The sequence below is a fragment of the Scyliorhinus torazame genome, chromosome 5 (genome assembly GCF_047496885.1).
Source record: "Scyliorhinus torazame isolate Kashiwa2021f chromosome 5, sScyTor2.1, whole genome shotgun sequence".
NCBI lineage: Eukaryota > Metazoa > Chordata > Chondrichthyes > Carcharhiniformes > Scyliorhinidae > Scyliorhinus > Scyliorhinus torazame.
This window is the reverse complement of record NC_092711.1, coordinates 185054129-185076738: the sequence shown is the minus strand read 5'-3', so window position 1 is coordinate 185076738 and position 22610 is coordinate 185054129. Positions and strand designations below refer to the sequence as shown.

Below are 22610 nucleotides of genomic sequence, written 5' to 3'. Positions count from 1 at the left end.
GAACCAAACCTTGCTCTTAAATACAGCTGTTTTGGCCCTATTAAATTCGGCATGGCGCTTGGCCGGATTGGCCCCAATGTCCTGTTACACACGGATCATGTGCCTTTCCCAATTTCAGGATCGTGAGTTCGTGCTCAGGCTCGGCTCCGTGTCTTGAAACCGGTGGAGCTTGGAGATGGTAGCCCGAGGTGGTTCTCCTGCCTTGGTCATCTGCCAGAGTGACCTGTTGGCCCTCTCCGCTTCTGGGGGATTCAGAAAGCTTTCACCCCCGAACCAGCTCACCCAGCATCTGGGCCACGTACTCAGTCGGCTTCCTGCCCTCTGTGCTCTCTGATAGTCCCACAATCCAGCGGTTCTGGCGATGTGATCTGTTCTCTTGGTCATCTACCTTCTCTTTTAGTGCTTCCTGGGCCACTACCAACCTTGACACCTCTACTTCCAGTGAGGTGATCAAGTCTACCTGGTTGGTGACTGCCCTCTAGAATTTTCACACCGTTAAGTCCTGAATCTCCAGTCATCACTCTGTCCTCTCCAGCACCCTCTTTTTTTCTTCTTTTTAAAATAAATTTAGAGTACCAAATTCATTTTTTCCAATTAAGGGGCAGTTTAATGTGGCCAATCCACCTAGCCTGCACATCTTTGTGTCGTGGGGGCGAAACCCACGCAAACACGGGGAGAATGTGCAAACTCTACACGGAAAGTGACCCACAGCCGGAATCGAACCTGGGACCTCGGCGCCTTCAGGCAGCAATGCTAACCACTGTGCTACCGTGCTGCCCTCCAGCACCCTCTTTGAAGGGGGCCAAGGCATCTGCACTGCTAACTTTACCTTTGCCATAATTTCTTTCTTCATGGCATCTCCATCCATTGCCCTATTGCTGGGTAAATCAACGTTTGCAGCGATTCTGCTCTCTCCACCATATCTTGCTCTGCCTTGCTCTTTATGTCCGCTGTCTCGTCCTTTCTCTCCATGCTCTTGCTGCCCTTATTCTCTCCTTGACCATTTTGTTGGTTCCAGGGGTTATCCTTGTGTATGTGATGATTTTCTGGGCTGGGTGGTTTTTTTTTTTTTTGGCTTCGCCACCAATTTTCAGGTTAATAGTGCTTAATTTGGAGTTACCAAGAGGAGAGCCACCATTCCTGTGACTGCTCAGCAAATCCAACCAATGGAACACAATCTTCTTAAAATTTCCAAGACTAGTTAGTTTGTTTTGAACGGCTCTCCCTTCCCCCATCTCCTCCATACTCACCTCCAACCATGTGTGAGGAGGTCATGGAGCTTCTTTATCATTAAAATTGAGACAATCTGATCAGCTACTTCTTTAGCCCAGCAAGTTAAAAAGAAGTCTCACTTTAAAAAAAAAAATCATTCATGGGATGTGGACATCACCATTTCGGCCAACATGTATTGCCCATCGCTAATTGCCTGTAAATTGAGTGGTTTGCCATCAATTTCAGAGTCAGTCATTGCTGTGGACTTGGAGTCACATCTCGGCCAGATCAAGATTATTCCCTTCTCTAAAGTGAGCCAGATTGTTTTTTACAAAATCAAAAATGATTTCATGGTCAGCATTCGACTTGCAATTTCAGATTTTTTTGTTGGATTCCAATTTGCTGTGGTGGGATTCGACCTTCAGGTTCCCCAGAGCATCACCCTAGGTTTCTTGGTTAATTGTGTAGCTGTAATATCACTGCGGCACAACCTCCCAAGTTTCACTCTGTCATGGCCCCTATAACACCCACCATTCTCCAGTTTTTCTCCTATCTCCTCTCATGACTTCTCATAGCTCATCTGTCTTTGAACATAGAATTCCTACAGTGCAGAAGGAGGCCATTTGGCCCATAGAGTTTGCACCAACCCTCTGAAAGAGAACTCTAACTCGGTGAACTCCCCCGTCTTAACATCGTAATCTCACGCATTGATCAAGGCCAATCCACCTAACCTACACATTTTGGACTCGATAGCATGCAAGAAACAATACTTTTCACTGTATGCTAATACATGTGACAATAATAAATCAAATCAAAATCTTTCTGCTACACAGATAAGACTAAATCCCGATTGGGTGACTACTTTGTGGAACATCACCATTATTCTGCAAGGGTGATCCTGAGCTTCCAGAGATTTACCAGATTAATTCTCCGTCTCACTCCCACTCTGACCTCTCTGTCCTCGACCTTCTGTATGCATCCAATGAAGCTTAATGGAAATGCGAGAAACATCAGCTCATCTTTGAACAGGCACTTTACAACTTTCCAGACTCAACATTAATTTCAACACTTGGGAATCATAAACACTTGTTATGGGCGAGGCGTTTTCAGAACCCCAAAATGTATCATGGAGTTCAACCAACCTCTCCCTTTAATGTATTTGTAGCTTTTCCTAGCACACGGCTTGTTCCCTAGGTGTGGGTTTTAAACACAAAACAATGTTTATTCCATGAACTCAACTTAACATCTTAAATAAACATTAGATCTCTTAACACCCCTTACTTCAAAGATAATGCCGAAAATATTGCAACAGTAAATAATTCCTCAAAATGTTCCTTTAAACTTCCAAGAGACTTAACACCTTTAAACAGAATCACATCTGGTTAAAGGCTTTACTATCATGAGTATAAATTACCCAAATGATCCAGAGATAGTCTTTCATGGCAGAGATCCAGCTCACTGCAAACACAGACACTCCCAAGCTCTTTTCAAACTGCAAAACTAAACTGCAAAATGGCTGACCCGACCTCCGCTCCACCCACTCTCTGACATCACTGTTTTCTTAAAGGTACATTGCTTAAACATTCATGTCTTAAAGGTACTCTCACATGACACACAGTTCCCATTTATTCAGTCAGTAGGTGCAGGTAAAGTTTCTGTAGTTAAATTTCATCCCCCCCCCCCCCCCCCATCTGGATCTGTCTTCTGCTTTTTCACTTGTTCCGTTTTTTCACTTGTTCCAACAGTTTATTTACTTGTCTCATTGTCACCCATGTTACCTCGCACCATCATCCCCTTTATTATTTCATCACTTCAGCCTTCCATCCATTGACAAGACAATTTGTTTTTTCCTCCTCTCCCCGTCTCTTTCCCCTAACTCTGTTCCTGTTTGTAAACCATGAAATCTCTGAACTCACCCAGTTTGGATAAAATATCAGCTACCAGAAACATTCACTCGTTTCCCTCTCCATCGAAGTTGTTAAACCTGCTGAGTGTTTCTAACATTTTCTGTTTTGAGGTGGGCTTTGCAGCATCTGCAGTATCTTATTTGTGGGTCACAGGAGATCAGTTTTCTCTGATTCATCGATCCTTGTTTAAAGGTGAAGAATGAGCTTTTGAAGAATGAGACAACAACTGTCCCCCTGTTCAACATGAAACTAAACTCACTAATTCCTCCTCAATAACAATTTGAAACACAAAGTTTGCAGGCGGGAACTTTCGTATGTAAAGGTGATAATCAGTGCACGAGGGAAATGCGTATGAATCATATCATAGAATTTACAGTGCAGAAGGAGGCCATTCGGCCCATCGAGTCTGCACCAGCTCTTGGAAAGAGCACCCTACCCAAGGTCAACACCGCCACCCTATCCCCATAACCCAGTAACCCCACCCAACACTAAGGGCAATTTTGGACACTAAGGGCAATTTATCATGGCCAATCCACCTAACCCGCACATCTTTGGACTGTGGGAGGAAACCGGAGCACCCGGAGGAAACCCACGCACACACGGGGAGGATGTGCAGACTCCGCACAGACAGTGACCCAAGCCAGAATCGAACCTGGGACCCTGGAGCTGTGATGCAATTGTGCTATCCACAATGCCCCCCCCCCCCCCCCCGCGCACAGAGGGGAACTGACCATCCATCTCAAGCTCTTACTCCCAACAGTAAATGCTGCCAATAATCAGCAAATCAGGCTGAGGCTGCTCCCACCCGTTGAAGGCGTCACAATGGCTGGCTGATTGACGGCAGCTCCGGACCAAGACTGCCTATTGGAGGGCGGGACTGGGATGACCGAACAGAAGCGGCTCGTCCTCTGAGTGAACGCGGGGCCAAGCTGGGATGGAGCATGCGCACTATGAGCAAGGTAATTGGGTGCAGCTGATTTGATTCCCAATCGGAAGGGTTGGAATGAGGGGATGGAGATAGCTCTGGATCCGGCATGTGGGCGAAGAGGCTTCGTAAACATGTGTAAACTACTGTTCCTGAAAAATAACTTTCTGGTTCTCGGTTTACATTTGGCGGGTCACGGTTTTTTCTCAGTTACGGACTGCTGTTCACGGCCTCATGTTTCCAACGGACATTGTGCATTAAGGCGCATACGTGGTGGCCATCTTTGTGCGGGGCAACATACAGTAAGGTGCCTCCGCGGCCGTCAGGTTTCTGAAAGAATCCCGACTGAGCAGAAGCAGGTTATTTGGCCTATCGAGTCTGCACCGGCCCTTGGAAAGAGCATCCAATTTAAGCCCATGCCTCCATCCTATCACAGGAACCCCACCGAACCCTTTGGATACTAAAGGGCAATTTAACATTGCCAACCACTGCACCTGCACTTCTCTGAACTGTGGGGGAAACCGGAGCAAACCCACACGTGAACACGGGGAGAAAATGCAAACTCCACACAGTCACCGGAGGCTAGAATTGAACTCAGGTTCCTGGGGCTGTGAGGCCACAATGCTAACCACTGTTATTTGGGACAATGTTCTTCAAATTTTTAGAATGATAGAAAGGTTACAGTGCAGAAAGAGGCCATTCCGCCGATCAGGTCTGCTCTAGGCAATTAGGAGAAAAAATAAACTTGGATTTGGGATTTGTTTATTGTCATGTTTACTGAGGTACAGTGAAAAGTATTTTTCTGCGTCCAGCTCAACCAGATCATTGAGTACATGAAAACAAAATTCGTAACAAGGTACACAATGTAAATACCTAGACACAGACATCGGGTGAAGCACACAGGAGTGTAGTATTAATCTAATCAATCCATAAAAGGGTTTAGGAGTCTGGTAACAGCGGGGAAGAAGCTGTTTTTGAATCTGTTTGTGCGTTTTCTCAGACTTTTGTATCTCTGCCCGATGGAAGAAGTTGGACGAATGAGTAAATCGGGTGGGAGGGGTCTTTGATTGTGCTGCCCGCTTTCCCAAGGCAGCGGGAGGTATAGATTGAGTCAATGGATGGGAGGCGGGTTCGTGTGATAGACTGGGCAGTGTTCACGACTCTCTAAAGTTTCTTGCGGTCTTGGGCCGAGCAGTTACCATACCATGCTGTGATGCAGCCAGATAGGATGCTTTCTCTGGTGCACCTGTAAAAGTTGGTTAGAGTCAGTGTGGACATGCCGAATTTCCTTAGTTTCCTGAGGAAGTATAGACGCTGTTGTGCTTTCTTGGTGGTAGTGTCGATATGGGTGGACCAGGACAGATTTTTGGTCATATGCACACCTTGGAATTTGAAGCTGTCAACCATCTCCACCTCCGCCTTGTTGATGCAGACAGGAGTGTGTACAGTACTTTGCTTCCTGAAGTCAATGGCCAGCCCTTTAGGTTTGCTGGCATTGAGGGAGAGATTATTGTCTTTACACCACTCCACTGAGTTCTCTATCTCCCTCCTGTATCATGACTTGTTGTTCGAGATCCTACCCACTATTGTTGTGTCGTCAGCAAACCTGCAGATGGAGTTGGAACCAAATTTTGCCACACAGTCGTGTGTGTATAGGGAGTATAGTAAGGGGCTAAGTACGCTGCCTTGTGTGACCCTGGTATTGAGGACTATCGTGGAGGAGGTGTTGTTTATTCTTACTGATTGTGGTCTATGGGTCAGAAAGTTGAGGATCCAGTTGCAGAGTGAGGAGCCAAGTCTTCGGTTTTGGAGCTCTGGTATGACCTTGGCTGGGTTTATGGTGTTGAAGGTGGAAGATGGAGCTTCACCCCATTTCCAGTACCTAGTGAGGTTACAGCACATCAGATGCAGAACTGTAGACATGGTTTCTCATTTCCAGAGCTTGTGGCCCAGGCAAAGAAAGGATGGTCACTAATGGTGGAGTCAGAATTAGATGAGTAGAGATCTCGGGGTGGGTGTGGCTGGAGAACAGTACTGAGACAGAGAAGGTCACAACCATGGAGGAAAACAAGGATGAGAATTTTAAAATATTGGTGCTTCTGAACCAGGAGTCTTGTTGGACAGTGAGCACAGGGGTGGTAAGCAAACAAGCTTTGTTGTAAGTGAGCATGAAATGCATGAAGGTTTCAGAAACATGAAGCAAGACAGGGCCATGTCGCTCGACTTTAGGGACAGGAGGGGTGATAATTTAAACAACACTGATTTCTCCACTTGCCATCTATTTTTATCTCAGAATGCCGACAATGTAGAATTCTGCACCGACCCTTCGAATGAGCACTCTACCCATGTTCACTTACACATCCATCCTGCCCTATCTCTGTAATCCCATAACCTAACCTGCACATCCATGGACATTAAGGGGCAATTTATCATGGCAAATCCACCAAACCCGCACATCTTTGGACTGTGGGAGGAAACTGGGAGGAAACCCATGCAGACACAATGAGAATGTAGAAACTCCACACAGACAGTGACTCAATGCCGAAATTGAACACGGGTTCCTGGTGCTGTGAGGCAGCAGTGCTAACCACTGTGACAATGTGCTGCCCTCGAAACAGAAAGATATTTTTGATTTGATTCCTCTTCTAACTGGTGGAGAATTTCCTATTCTCTTGAGATAGGATGAGGTCAAAGAGTTGGTTTATTTAGACACGCCAAATTATCTGAGAGGGTCTGAAAGTTGCCTCCTTTGCAGTCTTACAGCAAAAGACCAGTAAAATAAAGATTTACAGTGCAGAGATCACAGATAATAATTGTGTTTCATATGATTTCTAGAGTCCAGAATCAAAATGCCTCTTCAGAGATAATGAAGTGTGAGTTTCTTTGGTAATCCCAGATTGATCATTTTGTTTGGGCAGAAATAGACTCTGTTATTTTAACAAGCAGAACAACAATGCCAAACTCAACCCTGTCGACCCTGCAAAGTCTAATTTTAAAATAAACATTCACCATGGTTGTGAACAGTTTTCTTCAGCCTCAGACAGTTTCCAGGGTGAGAGATGGGGTGGAGACATTGCCTTCAGTCTGCCCAATATTTAAACTGAGGAAATTTCTGTTCATCCAGGATAATGTGCAGTGTGTGACCTGCAGGTGATGGTGTTCACATTGACATGTAAACCTAGTCTTTTTAGATAGTGGAGATTGAGGGTTTGGGAGATTTTGATTGGTTGTAGATATAGAACATAGAACATTACAGCAGGGGACAGGTCCTTCGGCCCTCGATGTTGCACCGACCTGTGAAACCACTCCAAAGCCCATCTACACTATTCCTTTATCGTCCATATGTCTATCCAATGACCATTTGAATGCCCTTAGTGTTGGCGAGTCCACTACTATTGCAGGCAGGGCATTCCACGCCCAGAGGGACATAGATAAGCTGCAGCGCTGGGTATAAGATTCCTCTCTTTCGCCTCTTCTCCTCCTACATCTCTTAACCCTGCTCACCTTCCCCCTCATCACGTCAAAGTCCTAATCTTGTGTCGGCACAAACTGGGTGGCTGGTTCCATTCCCCGAAGGACAGTTATGAACCAGCTGGAGCTTTACAACAGTCCAGCAACTTTTATATTCACTTTGTGGTGATGCCGGCCCCACAATTTACTCGACTCATTCAGCTCAATTTCACAATCTACCTTTGTGTTTTTGTGGGTTCTCTCTCACTCCATTTTTTCTGTTTAACTCCGTTTCAGAAGGGGAGGATTGCAGTCGGGAAACTGAAACCAAACATCACAATCAGGATCTGACAGAGTTGCCCAATTTATCATCATCTAAATATCATCGGATTTTGATATGGAACGACAAAGCACCCGTCGCAGTGGGGGGAAACCGTAGATGTGTTGTGTGTGTGGACGAGGATTCAGCATATTTGCCATTTGAGACTACAAATGCAGTCACAACGGGAAGAAATTGTTGAAATGTAAGGATTGTGGGAAGGGATTCAATTACCCATCAGTTCTGTAATTCATCAACAGTGTCACACTGGAGAGAGGTCATTCACAAGTGTGGGCAGTAATTCATTATGCTGACACACCAGTGGGTTCACAGTGAGGAGAGACCATTTAAATGCCCAAATTGCGTGAAGTCTTTCAAAATCTCCGGGAGTCTGATATTCCATCAGAACGTTCACACCGATGAGAGACGTTTTAAATGCCCAGACTGTAGGAAGTGCTTTAAAAGTTCCTGGGAACTGATGGCCCATCAACAAGTTCACACTGAAGAGAGACCATTTAAGTGCCCAGAATGTGAGAAGTGTTTTAAACGTTCCTGGGAACTGATGGCCCATCAACGAGTTCACACTGATGAGAGGCCTTTTAAGTGCCCAGACTGTGGGAAGTGCTTTAAAAGATCCGGGAACCTGATGTCCCATCAACAAGTTCATACTGATGAGAGACCTTTTAAATGTCCAGACTGCGCAAAACGCTTCAAAAGTTCCGGGAACCTGATGTTCCATCAACGAGTTCACACTGATGAGAGACCTTTTAAATGCCCAGACTGTGGTAAGTGCTTTAAAGGTTCCTGGGAACTGATGTCTCATCAACGTGTTCACACTGATGAGAGACCTTTTAAATGCCCAAACTGCGGGAAGTGCTTTAAAAGTTCCTCGGATTTGATATCCCATCAACGAGTTCACACTGATGAGAGACCTTTTAAATGCCCAGACTGTGGGAAGTGCTTTAAAAGTTCCTCGGAACAGATGTCCCATCAACGAGTTCACACTGATGAGCGCCCATTTAACTGCCCAGACTGCGCAATGTGCTTTAAACGTTCCTCAGAGCTAATGTCCCATCTACGTGTTCATACTGACGAAAGACCTTTTAAATGCTCAGACTGCGAGAAGTGCTTTAAAAGTTCCCGCAACCTGATGTTCCATCAACGAGTTCACACTGATGAGAGACCTTTTAAATGCCCAGATTGCGGGAAGTGCTTTAAACGTTCCTGGGAATTGATGGCCCATCAACGAGTTCACACTGATGAGAGACCTTTTATATGCCTCGACTGCGCAAAGTGCTTTAAAAGTTCCTCAGAACTAATGTCCCATCAACGAGTGCACACTGATGAGAGACCTTTTAAATGCTCAGACTGCGGGAAGTGCTTTAAAACCTCCAGGAACCTGTTGTCCCATGAACGAGTTCACACAGATGAGAGACCTTTTAAATGCCCAGACTGCGAAAAGGGCTTTAGAAGTTCTGGAAACCTGATGTCCCATCAGCAAGTTCACACAGATGAGAGACCTTTTAAATGCCTAGACTGTGAGAAGTTCTTCAAAAGTTTTTCAGATCTGATATCCCATCAACGAGTTCACACTGATGAGAGACCTTTTAAATGCCCAATCTGCGGGAAGTGCTTTAAACGTTCGTCGGAACGGATGTCCCATCAACATGTTCACACTGATGAGAGACCTTTTAAATGCACGGATGGCGGGAAATGCTTTAAACGTTCCAGGAACTTGATGACGCATCAATGAGTTCACACTGACGAGAAACCGTTCAGGTGCTGTCATTGTGGGGCTGCATTCAGGTCATCTCAACTCACTGAACACCAGCAACTTGACACCGGGGAGAGAGACCTTTCACCTACCATTGTGAGAAGGGATTCACTCGGCCATCCACCCTGCTGACACACCAGCGAGTTCACACTGGGGAGAGACCTTTCACCTGTTTCCTTTGTGGAAAGGATTCACTTAGTTATCTCATCTTCTGAGATGCCGACGAGTTCACATCTAACTATAGTGATTGGATTTTGTTGTTAACCACATCCAGGATTGAACCATGTTTATTAGGGTGTGCTTCTGGTCATGTAAATAAACTCCAGCACAGTTTTCAGTTTTAACATTTTTTGTAAAAATCAAATAAGTCAGTTTGGTTTTAATTTTTGAATTACCCCATCTTTACGGGGGAGGTTGGGAATAGTCTGGTTTCAAGGGAACAAAGGAAAAGACCCTGGGTGCGATTCTGCAAAATGGAGACAGAGTGTGAACGCCGTCGCGTTTCACAACGGGCGCGGGCACTACCGGTTCTGGCCCCCACAGGAGGCCAGCACGGCGCTGGAGCGGTTCACGCCTCCCATCCCGGCGCCGAATTGGCTCCGCGCCAACCCGTGCATGCGCAGTTGGGCTGCACCAGCCCGCGTATGCGTGGGGGACTTCCTCAGCGCGCCGGCCGCGACCCAACATGGCGTGGGGGTTCAGGGGCCGGCCGCCTAATAAAATAGGGCCGGGGCTGGAGAGACCGGCCCGCCGATCGGTGGGCCCCGATCGCGGACCAGACCCCATCGGAGGCCCCCCCGGTGAAGGAGCGCTTTTCCCTGCCCCACAGGCCGCCCCCCGAACCTACGCGCAGAGTTCTGTCGGCTGCGAGCAGGTGTGAACGGTGCCGGTGCGACTCTGCCATTTCCGCTCGGCCCATCAAGGCCGGAGAATCGGCAGCCCGGCCACGTGGAGCGACCAACGCCGGGCCAAACGCGCAGGCGCAAATGGCGGTGATTCTCCGCTCCTCGGAGAATCGCCTGCCGACGTCGGACCGGCGCCGTGGGAAAAAATGGCGCGAACAGCGATTCTACCATATGGCGCGGCATGGGAGAATCGCCCCCCCCCCCCTAAAACATAGGAGCAGAAGTCAGCCACTGTAACAATTTCATTCTGATGCCCACTGGTTGGGAATGGCAATATATTAATACAAATCTGTCTTTCCTTAATTATCTTCAATCCCCATCCTGTGGTTACTCACCCTTGTCAGTGGAAACAGTTTTGCCCTATCTGCTCTATCAGACCGCATGTCCCCAAAGCTCCCAACCCATAACATTGAACAATTCCATGAAATCTCCATTCAGACTTCTTTATTCGAATCTACAATCTCTCCACAAACTTGAATTTCCTCATCCCTCGGCATGATGCAATGTGGAGGATTGAGGCGATTTTGGAAAATGCTGTCAGTTGGCAGGTGGGAAAATGGGGAAAGAACTGATGGCAGAAGGTCAGGTGGCATTGTAGACAATGAAGATGAGAGCTTAAAATTACAAAGGGATATTGATAGACTAGGTGAATGGGAAAAGAACGGTGGCAGATGGGCTTCAATTGAAACAAGTGTGAGGTTATTTATTTTGGACCAAAAAAGGATAGATCAGGGTACTTTCTAGATTACCTGAAGCTGAATTCAGCAGAGGTCCAAAGAGTCTGGGCCTTCAGGGGCACAGATCATTAAAATGCCATGAACAAGTGCAGAATGTAATCTAGAAGGCAAAGAGGATGCTGGCCTGTATATCTAGAGGATTAGAGTGCAAGGATGCAGAAGTTAGGCTGCAGCTTTACAGAACCCTGGTTGGACCCAACATGGAGTACCGTGAGCATATCTGGGCACCAGAAGCGAGGAAGGATATTTTGGCCTTGGAGAGAATGCAATGCATGTTTACAAGAATAATACCTCAATATAATAATAAACTTTATTAATCTCACAAGTAGGCTTACATTACCACTGCAATGAAGTTCTTGTGAAAATCCCCTAGTTGCCACACCACGGTGCCTGTTCAGGAACACTCAGGGAAAATTCAGAATGTCGAATTCACCTAACAAGCACTTCTTTCGGGACTTGTGGGAGGAAACCGGAGTGCCCGGAAGAAATCCACGCAGACTACGCACACTTCAGGGGTTAAGTTATGAGGAACGATTATACAAATTAGGCCTGTTTTCTCTATAATTTAGAAGGTTAAGGGGTGATCTGATCAAAGTCTTCAAGATATCAACGGGAAAAGACGGGGTAGATAAAGATAAACTGTTTCCACTGGTAGCATATTCTAGAACTAGGGGGCATAGTCTAAAAATTAGGCCCAGACGATTCAGGAGATGTTACGAAGCACTTCTACACACAAAGGGCGGATGAGGTTTGTAACTCGCAAGTGGCAACCAATGCTAGATCAATTGTTAATTTTAAATCTGAGATAATTTTTATTGTGCAAAGGTGGCACTGTGGTTAGCACTGCTACCTCTCAGTACCAGGGATCCAGATCAATTCCGGGATTGGGGGTGACTGTGGAGTTTGCACTTTCTCCACGATTCTGCATGGGTTTCTTCCGGGCGCTGTGCCACGGTGCCATCGTACGAACGGGATATGGCGCTCAACTCATCGATCGACAGTTCCGACGCGCCACAGCAAAAAACCGCACTGACCTCCTCAGAAGTCAAACACGGGACACAACCAACAGAGTACCCTTCGTCGTCCAGTAGTTCCCCGGAGCGGAGAAACTACGACATCTTCTTTGCAGCCTTCAACACGTCGTCGATGAAGACGAACATCTTGCCAAGGTCATCCCCACGCCCCCACTACTTGCCTTCAAACAACTGCGCAATCTTAAACAAACCATTGTTTGCAGCAAACTACCCAGCATGGTCGGCGAGACCATGCAGACGCTGCGACAATGGATGAACGGACATCGCGCGATAATCGCGAGGCAGGAATGTGCCCTTCCATTCGGGGAACACTTCAGCAGTCAAGGGCATTCAGCCTCTGATCTTCGGGTAAGCGTTCTCCAAGGCGGACTTCAGGACGCGCGACAACGCAGAATCATTGTTGCTCCGTCTGGACCTGTAAAGACTTCATTACCTGCAAGGACTCCCATTCAAAGTATCATCTTGCATCATTGACTTTGTCTATATATATATATATATATATATATATATATGTTTCTGGAACCCACCTCTTCATTTACCTGAGGAAGGAGCTGTGCTCTGAAAGCTAGTGATTCGAAACAAACCTGTTGGACTTTAACCTGGTGTAAGACTTCTTACTGTGCTCACCCCAGTCCAACGCCGGCATCTCCACATCACTTGACACATTGACAGCAAATAAAAATCCCTAAAACTTTAACAGGTCCACTGTTATCCAGTAGTTTCTCACACTTGTATCCAGTATTTTGAAAATGCTTTTCAAAAACCATAAAGAAAGAATAAAACCTACCATGTAATTACATCTGACTCACTAGACACCTCAGCAGCTTCGAGGTCAATTGTAGCTGAAAGATCAATAAAAAGGGGACATAATTTTCAGAGGCAGGAGTTTTAGAGGGAATTTAGGGAAATATATTTTCACCCAGAGGGTGATGGGAGATGGAATGCACAGTTTGGAAAAGTAGTAGAGGTAGGAAACCTCGCCAACCTTGAAATCGTATGTGGATGAGCACTTAACCTGTCATAACGTTCAAGACTATGGGCCAAGTGCTGAAAAGTAGGATTAGTATAGATTTAGTGTAATTTTTGTCAGTGCAGGTTTGATGGGCCAAAGGGTTTCTTCTGTACTGTATGATTCTAAAGCTAACCCCTGAATGATTCTCCCTTTCCAGAGTGAGACAGGGACAAGCAGTAGGATGTTCCCCGCACTCTCCAATCATGCACTGCCAACAGAAAGCGGCGACTGCAGCTTCAATCAGTGGGTAAACTGTCCATCCCTGGGACACAAGATAATCCAATCCGGGTCAAACCTCCCAATGCACCGAACACAGGCTCAGGAAAACGCAGGTAGATTATATCCTATATAGGCAGCACGGTAGCACAGTGGTTAGCACAATTGCTTCACAGCGCCAGGGTCCCAGGTTCAATTCCCGGATTGGGTCACTGTCTGTGCGGAGTCTGCACATCCTCCCCGTGTGTGCGTGGGTTTCCTCCGGGTGCTCCGGTTTCCTCCCACAGTCCAAAGATGTGCAGGTTAGGTGGATTGGCCATGATAAATTGCCCTTAGTGTTCAAAATTGCCCTTGGTGCTGGGTGGGGTTACTGGGTTATGGGGATAGGGTGGAAGTGTGGGCTTGGGTAGGGTGCTCTTTCCAAGAGCTGGTGTAGACTCGATGGGCCGAATGGCCTCCTTCTGCACTGTAAATTCTATGATTCTATGATCCTGCTCACGAAACCTCAGAGCAAAGGGTGGCATGTGGCACAGTGGTTAGTACTGGGACTGCGGCGCTGAGGACCCGGGTTCGAATCCCGACCCTGGGTCCTGTCCGTGTGGAGTTTGCACATTCTCCCCATGTCTGTGTGGGTTTCACTCCCACAACCCAAATATGTGCAGGTTAGGTGAGTTGGCCACGCTAAACTGCCCCTTAAATGGAAAAAAAAAAATTGGTACTCGAATTTATATTAAAAAAACTTCAGAGCAGCATTTACACAGTGCCCGAGTGAGTGAGTCAGAAATACAACATTGTACCTACGTGCCCTTGTGAGGAGAAAATAACAACCAGTGCACCACAGCAACACTGTAGGGGCAAAATAGGAAAGGGACTTGTTCAGAATTGTAAAAAGTGTGGTCATGATATAGGCCTGGATCAGGTTTTACAGAAATCGAATTGGGCTTGGATATGTAGAGAACCTGCTGACCCTTGCTTCAGGATGTCTTGTGAACTTCTGCAGTACCAGTTTCTGTGATGCAATTGGGCACTACTTTTGGCTGTTAAATTATAGGTTGGTGGTTCGAGACGGACGTTGTGCTGTTATCTCCCCATCATCATTCATTGTCTCAAAGTCCTGGGTTGTTCTGGGTCCGTGGGCAACAATAAATATATCTCTCGAGTATTACTGGCTCTACTGTTATCCGGTGTTACCAACATTTTTTATTCAATGAATATTCATTACAAGCCTCTGACATGTAATAAAATATATATTTTAAATATGCTATTAAACTTAAATATTGGACTTGAAAGCTTAAATGTTGGCTGATCGTGGGTGACAGTTGCATTTTCCCACCCACTCCCCTTCACTCCCAGATGGACCAGAAACATGTCTATCCCCACCTGAAATGTGTTTAATGATGGAGCATTCACAACCCTCTGGGATGGAGAATTCCAAATATTCACAACCTTTTGAGTGAAGGAATTTCTCCTCATCTCAGTCACAAATGAGCAGCCCCTTATCCTGAGACTCTGCTCCCGTGTTTTAGATTCCTCGAACAATGGAAACAATCTCTCAGCGTCCACCCTATCAAACCCATTCAAAATTGTGTAGGGTTCAATGAAGTTGCCTCATTCTTCTAAACTCCAGGGAATTTCAGCCCAATTTACTCAGCCCCTTAAAACAGGAAAACCCCACCATCCCAGAGAGGAATCTAGTGAACCTTCGCTATACCACCTTCAATGCAAGTATATTGTCTCTTCAATGTGGAGACTGAAACTACACACAATATTCCAGATGTGGTCCGAGCAGAACCCTGAAACACCGTAGCAGGACTTTAAAAATGACAAAACGTAGCGATGCACGGAAGCCTGAAAGGAGATTGTGACTGAATACTTGGCACTGTGCACATTCCTGTATTCCGAAACTGGGAGAATCGGGAAGATGAGATCCTGGGGCGAAATTCTCCGTTATCGGCGCAAAGTCCGCCGATCGGCGCCAAAAATGGCGCAAATCCGACCTTCATCACGCCGCCCCAAACGTCGCAGTCTCCGGCCCGGAATGGGCTAGCAGCGACGTGACGGGATCCGCGCTTGCTCATGTGCTTCACGCCGTGTGGCGTCATACACGCCGCACGGCGTGACGGCTCATTAGGACGCGCTGCTCCCCCCCCCCCCCCCCCCCACCCGACCGGAACACCCGACCGGAACACCCGACCGGAACACCCGACCGGAATGGCCGCCCGCTGCTCAGCCCCGAGGTTCCAGTCATGGGATGTGGAGGCGCTCCTGGACGCAGTGGAGCAGAGCAGGGAGGCCCTGTATCCCGGACACGTCCGCAGAGTTGCCCCACGCCACAGCTGGCGTCTGTGGAGGGAGGTGGCAGAGGCAGTCACCGCTGTGGCCCTGACACCACGGACAGGCACCCAGTGCCACAAGAAGGTGAGCGACCTCGTCAGAGCAGCCAGGGTGAGCCCTTCCCCCCCCCCCCCGCCCGATATCCATATCCCCCCTCCTCCATATCCACCCCTCCCCGTATCCCCCCTCCCTGTATCCCCCCTCCCCGTATCCCCCCCTCCCCGTTATCCCCCTCCCCATATCCCCCCTCCCCCATATTCCCCCTCCCCCATTTCCCCAAGTGAATCCAGCCCTAACCTTAACCTCTGCAATACACGCGCAACCGATGGCGTGCATTCATATACCTGTCGAACACTGTTGCCTTTTACCCCTGCCACCACCCCCCACAGGAGAAGCGTGCACACAACACCAGGGAGCATGTGAGGACTGGAGGAGGCCCCGGTGATGAGAGGCCACTGACCGAACACGAGGAAAGGGCCCTGGGACTGGCTGGCAGACCTGAGGACCGGGAGGTTGCTGATGCAGAGGTCGGGGGCGTACTAGCAAGTGAGCCACCGACAGCCCGTCCCCATATCCCCCCTCCCCTATATCCCCCTCCCCCATATCACCTGATCACTGCCTGCGTGTCTAACCATGCATGCTTCATTGTGTATCGCAGGAGCAAACGTCGAGGCACCCATCCCCGCAGATGCAGACCGCCCGCATGATGCCCCTCGGAGGCCACGGGACACGGAGAGACCCGGACCTTCTGGCATGCGACGCCCGCAGGATGCCCACCAGAGGCCACTGGAGATGGAGAGACCTGGAGCAATAGGGAGACGACGCCCCCGTCTCGTGCGGGTGCGACGACGCAGGCGTGTGCCACCCAGCGACGAGAGGGGCAGCCACAGGCCCCCGTCACAGCCGAGCCAGGGCACCACTCCCCAGGACACCACTAACCAGGACACCACTACCCGGGACATCCCTACCCAGGAAAACAAAATACCGGACAGTGACACAGAGTGGATGGGTGGAGACGAACCCCCACCCCAAAGTGCCATGGACTCAGAGTGGGACGAAGAGCACGACACAACCACCACTGCTGTCACCAACACCCTCCACCATCGCAGAAACACTCACCTCGGTTGGGCACTTTAGTGATGAGGCGTCTGGCACACTCACTGGTGTGCACAACACAGCCGTCCTGGTACAGCAGGTGGAGGTAGGAGCAGCAGAGGGGCCGGGCGGTCGGAGGCAGCCCAGCCCAAGCGAACATCTGCCGCCCAGATGGATCCCGGGTTCCTGGAGTTACCACACCCACCCATAGATTCGATGCAACCACCGAACCGGAGAAGAGCGAAGAGCGTGACGGCCGGCTTGCGGCGGCTGCAGTCGCAGGTGGAGGAGTCCACCCGCGTCCAGGAGCTGGGAGTGGTGCCGGTCATGCGTGCCACCCAGGCCGACACCGCACGGGTGGCGTCTGCGGTGGAGGCAATGGGTGCGATGGTGTCAGACTAGGGGAACAGTTTGCAAGGCCTGGGGCTTTCTGTGCAGGCGGCGTCTGTGGCCCAGGACATGGCTGCCCTCTCACAGGAGGCCATGAGCCAGTGCCAGCGCCAGATGGCAGAGGCGCTCAACGCCATGGCCCAGTCTCAGCACTCCATAGCCCAGTCTCAGCAGGCCATGGCCCAGTCTCTGTAGGCCATAGCCCAGTCTCAGCAGGCCATCACTGAGGGCATCGGCGCAATTGGCCATGTGCTAGCCGGCGTCGCACAGTCACAGACAGGGTTTGCCAATCCCCTGAGCTCCATGGCTGCAAATCTGCAGACCCCTGTCGATACCAGCACGGGCCTCCAGGACTGGCAGCGCCAGATGTCGGGGGGGCGTCGGATGGCCAGTCCGTTCGCATTCCCCACCCATGTAGAGGCCTGGGGGTCATCAGGCACCCCGAGGGAGGAGGAGGTGCTGTGGGCTGTCCCGGGTCCCCCTGTAGGGGAGGTCCCAGAACACCGCGACACCTCGGACTTCCCCCCCCCTTCCGTGGGTGTCATGTACGTTGAGCGCAAGTGTGTGTGTGAGGGTGGTCTTACCTCAGCCCCAGGTCAGTCTGCCCCCTTCCCCCTGGGTCGCCATCAACATCCCCCCGGGCAGAGGACGGGACCGTGCGCTGCAGTGTCACAGCCGCATGCAGGGATGGTCCGGGTGGATGGTGGTACTGTGGCCATGGGTCAGACATAGTCCAACGATGTGGAGCCAGGAGCTCATCGCAGGGCGGGTTGTCATCATCCTCCATGGCCTGCAATAGACACGCGTCCACCGGCAACTGTGTGAGTCCGGCCGTTGTGCCACAGGTGGATCGGCAATGGGGGGGCGGTGTGCATGCGGGTGGGGTTGGGGAGGGGGGTGAGGGTGCTGGGTGGGTGGATGGATGGGTGGGAGGTGTGGGTGGTCTGCTGTTGCCATGGTGTGCGGTCTGTGGCCATACTACCCGATTCCCACGCCATCTAGTCAGTGAAGCGGGCGGCTATCAGCCTGTCCCGTGCCCACTGGCCCAGCCGGTAACGGTGGACAGCCACCCGCCCGTGTCTAGCCCATCTGCCCTGACCATTGCCCCCATTCCCCTCATCTGGGGAGGACTGCGCCTCTTCCTGCTGCTCCTCCACTCCGCCCTCCTCTGCCTGCGGCACATCGCCCCTCTGCTGGGCTATATTGTGCAGGACGCAGCACACCACAATGATGCAGCCGACTATCACTCCCCTTGTCGCTACATGGGCATTATTGTAGCAGTTCTCCGCCTCATTGCGTGGCCTCCGTACAGGCGTCATCAGCCATGATCACAATGGGTAGCCCCTGTCGCCCAGCAACCAGCCCCTCAGCCGGGGATGGCGTCCCTCGTACATGCCGGTGATGTATGACCGCGACAACAAGTATGAGTCATGTACACTGCCCGGGTAACGGGCGCAGACGTGCAGGATCATCATGCGGTGGTCGCAGACCACCTGTATGTTCATCGAATAGGTCCCCTTCCTATTGGTGAACACGGCCCTGTTATCTGCAGGTGGCCGCACGGCGACGTGCATCCCATCAATCGCGCCCTGGACCATGGGGAACCCGGCCACGGCAGAGAAGCCCACGGCCCGGGCATCTTGGCTGGCCCGGTCCACAGGGAAGCGGATGTAGCAGTGCACCATGGCATATAGGGCGTCTGTCACTGCCCGGATGCACCGGTGCACCGATGTCTGCGATATGCCGGACAGGTCCCCACTCGGTGCCTGGAATGACCCCTTTTCATAAAAGTTCAGGGCCACCGTAACCTTGACGGACACGGGGAGAGGGTGTCCCCCGCCAGTGCCACGCGGTGACAGGTGGCAGATGTGTGCCACGGTTTCCCGCCTCATCCGGATTCTCCTCCTGCATTCCCGGTCCGTGAGGTCCTGGTATGGCTGCGGGGGCCGGTACACACGGGGCGCCCTCGGGTGCCTCAGTTGCCGTGGGACCGCGACGTCCTCCTCCCCCTCCTCGTCCTGTCGGTCAGGTGTCCCTCCAGCCTGGGCGGCTGCCGCCTGCCCCTCTGCGGCAGCCTGCGCCGCCTCTCTGGCACGCTCCTCCTCCTCCTCCTCATCCAGGGCAACATAGACATTAGCGGCTGCCGCCACGGCGGCCAACATCGCTGGCTGATCGGAAAACGTGACGGCCTGGTTGGGGGGTGGGGGGGGGAATGACGACATGTCATCATTGCCCATACCCCCCATCCTCCTCCCCGGCACGGACCCCCCATCCTCCTCCCCGGCACGGACCCCCCCATCCCCCCTCCCTGGCAAGTACCCCCCCACCCTCCTCCCCGGCACAGACCCCCCATCCCCCCTCCCCGGCACGGACCCCCCATCCTCCTCCCCGGCACAGACCCCCCCATCCCCCCTTCCCGGCACGGACCCCATCCTCCTCCCCGGCACGGACCCCCCCCATCCCCCCTCCCCGGCACGGACCCCCCATCCTCCTCCCCGGCACGGACCCCCCATCCTCCTCACCGGCACGGACCCCATCCTCCTCCCCGGCACGGACCCGATCCCCCCTCCCCGGCACGGAACCCCCCATTCCCCCTCCCCGGCACGGAACCCCCCATTCCCCCTCCCCGGCACGGAACCCCCCATTCCCCCTCCCCGGCACGGGATCCCCCATCCTCCTCCCCGGCACGGACCCCCCCCCATCCCCCCCCTCCCCGGCACGGACCCCCCATCCTCCTCCCCGGCACGGACCCCCCCATCCCCCCTCCCCGGCACGGACCCCCCCCCCATCCTCCTCCGCGGCACGGACCCCATCCTCCTCCCCGGCACGGACCCCCCCATCCCCCCTCCCCGGCACGGACCCCCCCATCCCCCCTCCCCGGCACGGACCCCCCATCCTCCTCCCCGGCACGGACCCCCCATCCTCCTCCCTAGCACGGACTCCATCCTCCTCCCCGGCACGGACCCCCCCATTCTCCTCCCCTGCATGGACCCCATCCTCCTCCCCGGCACGGACCCCATACTCCTCCCCGGCACGGACCCCATACTCCTCCCCGGCACGGACCCCATTCTCCTTCCCAGCACGGACCCCCCCATCCCCCCTCCCGGCACTCCGGAGCCCAGCCCACTCTAACCACCCCCCCGCCCCCGCCGCGCGCACACACACAAAACCCTACACACACCTCTCCCCCACACATTGAGACTGCGGCCACGCCATCGTCTGTCCAGCGGCCAACCTACCAGGCCGTCACCCACCTCCACGTTGGTCGGCGTAAACCTTGGGCACAGGTTGACGCCGATAGAAAGGAGGTTTGATTTACGCCGACGTGACCCGTCATCATGTTGACGGGACTTCGGCCCATCCGGACGGGAGAATATCGACAGGCCCAAAATCGATTGCCTTGCGCCCACCCGTGCCATTCTCCGAGGTCTGCGGCGCCATTGACGCCCTGCCGACTTTTCTCCCTTCGGAGACTTCGGCGGGCGGCGGAATTCACGGCGGCCAACGGCCATTCTCCGACCCGCTGGGGGATCGGAGAATCTCGCCCCTGGTGTCTCTTTGTCCTGTCAAACAAAGAACAAAGAAAAGTACAGCACAGGAACAGACCCTTCGGCCCTCAAAGCCTCTGCCGACCATGCTGCCCGTCTAAACTAAAATCTTCTACACTTCCTGGGTCCATATCCCTCTATTCCCATCCTTTTCATGTATTTGTCAAGGTGCCCTTCAAATGTCACTATCGTCCCTGCTTCCACCACCTCCTCCGGCAGCGAGTCCCAGGCACCCACTGCCCTCTGTGTAAAAAAACCTGCCTTGTATATCTCTAAACCTTGCCCCTCGCACCTTAAACCTATGCCCCCTGGTAATTGACCCCTGTACCCTGGGAAAAAGCCTCTGACTATCCACTCTGACTATGCCCCTCATAATTTTGTAGACCTCTATCAGGTTGCCCCTCAACTTCCGTCGTTCCAGTGAGAACAAACCGAGTTTATTCAACCGCTCCTCACCGCTAATGCCCTCCATACCAGGCAACATTCTGGTAAATCTCTTCTGCACCCTCTGTAAAGCCTCCACATCCTTCTGGTAGTGTGGCGACCAGAATTGAACACTATACTCCAAGTGTGGCCTAACTAAGGTAGTGTGGATGAGCAGAGAGATCTCGGTGTCCATGTATATAGATCCCTGAAAGTTACCACCCAGGTTGATAGGGCTGTTAAGAAAGCGTACGGTATGTTAGCTTTTATTCATAGAGGGATTGAGGTTCGGAGCAATGAGATCATGTTGCAGCTGTACAAAACTCTGGTGCGGCCGCATTTGGAGTATTGCGTGCAGTTCTGGTCGCCGCATTACAGGAAGAATGTGGAAGCATTGGAAAGGGTGCAGAGGAGATTTACCAGGATGTTGCCTGGTATGGAGGGAAGATCTTTTGAGGAAAGGCTGAGGGACTTGAGGCTGTTTTCGCTAGAGGGAAGAAAGTTGAAAGGTGACTTAATGGAGGCATACAAGATGATCAGAGGATTGGATAGGGTGGACAGTGAGAACCATTTTCCTCGGATGGTGATGGCTAGCACGAGGGGACATAGCTTTAAATTGAGGGGAGGTAGATATAGGACAGATGTCAGAGGTAGGTTCTTTACTCAGAGAGTAGTAAGGGCGTGGAATGCCCTGCCTGCAACAGTAGTGGACTCGCCAACATTAGGGGCATTTAAATGGTCATTGGATAAACATATGGATGATAATGGAATAGTGTAGATGGGCTTTAGATTGGTTTCACAGGTCGGTGCAACATCGAGGGCCGAAGGACCTGTCCCGTGCTGTAATGTTCTATTCAATTGCTGCTCCAACCGAACCACGCGGTCTGTGAGGAGCTGCCATTGGTTACACTTGCTGCAGATGTCGTCGACCGGAATCCTGGATGTGTCACAGATCTGACACATCTCTCAGTTGGAGCACTGCACCCGCTGAATGACATTAAGCACTAATTAATTAATTTAAAATAAACACTTGAATTATTGTTAGATTGAGTTACAATTAACTATATGGCCCTGGCGCTAGATGATTTTTACTGTAAAATTAAATGCTAAATTCCGATCACTGCCCTCAGGTTTAGTTACTCCACTATCTAGTTAATCAATTAGATTTGTTTTGCAGTATTTTTTTTTTTTCAAATTTAACCGATTCCCAACCAGCCAATCAGGTCACAGCTTTATTGTGATGTCACTTCAGTTCCCCCCCCCCCCACAATTTGAAAAGGTAATAAAAATAAAAATCACTTACCTTCCCAGGATGCTCTCTGGTTCTCT

General features: G+C 51.0%; 1 protein-coding gene across 19 annotated transcripts in view; it reads left to right on the top strand.

Annotated features, from left to right (window-relative positions):
* The window catches only part of LOC140420795 (uncharacterized), a 243839-nt gene that overhangs the window by 104953 nt on the left and 116276 nt on the right, over positions 1–22610 (top strand). For 2 of the 19 annotated variants that reach the window (XM_072504823.1, XM_072504822.1), the window contains exon 3: positions 7792–9920. The exons of 16 other annotated variants lie outside the window; for them this stretch is intronic. In XM_072504823.1, the coding sequence (XP_072360924.1) occupies positions 8121–9566 (1446 nt within the window). In that variant the 5' untranslated portion in view covers positions 7792–8120 and the 3' untranslated portion in view covers positions 9567–9920. Of the gene's footprint in view, positions 1–7791; positions 9921–13432; positions 14818–22610 lie in introns of those variants that run through there. One more of the 19 variants, XR_011946585.1, reaches the window with a different exon arrangement.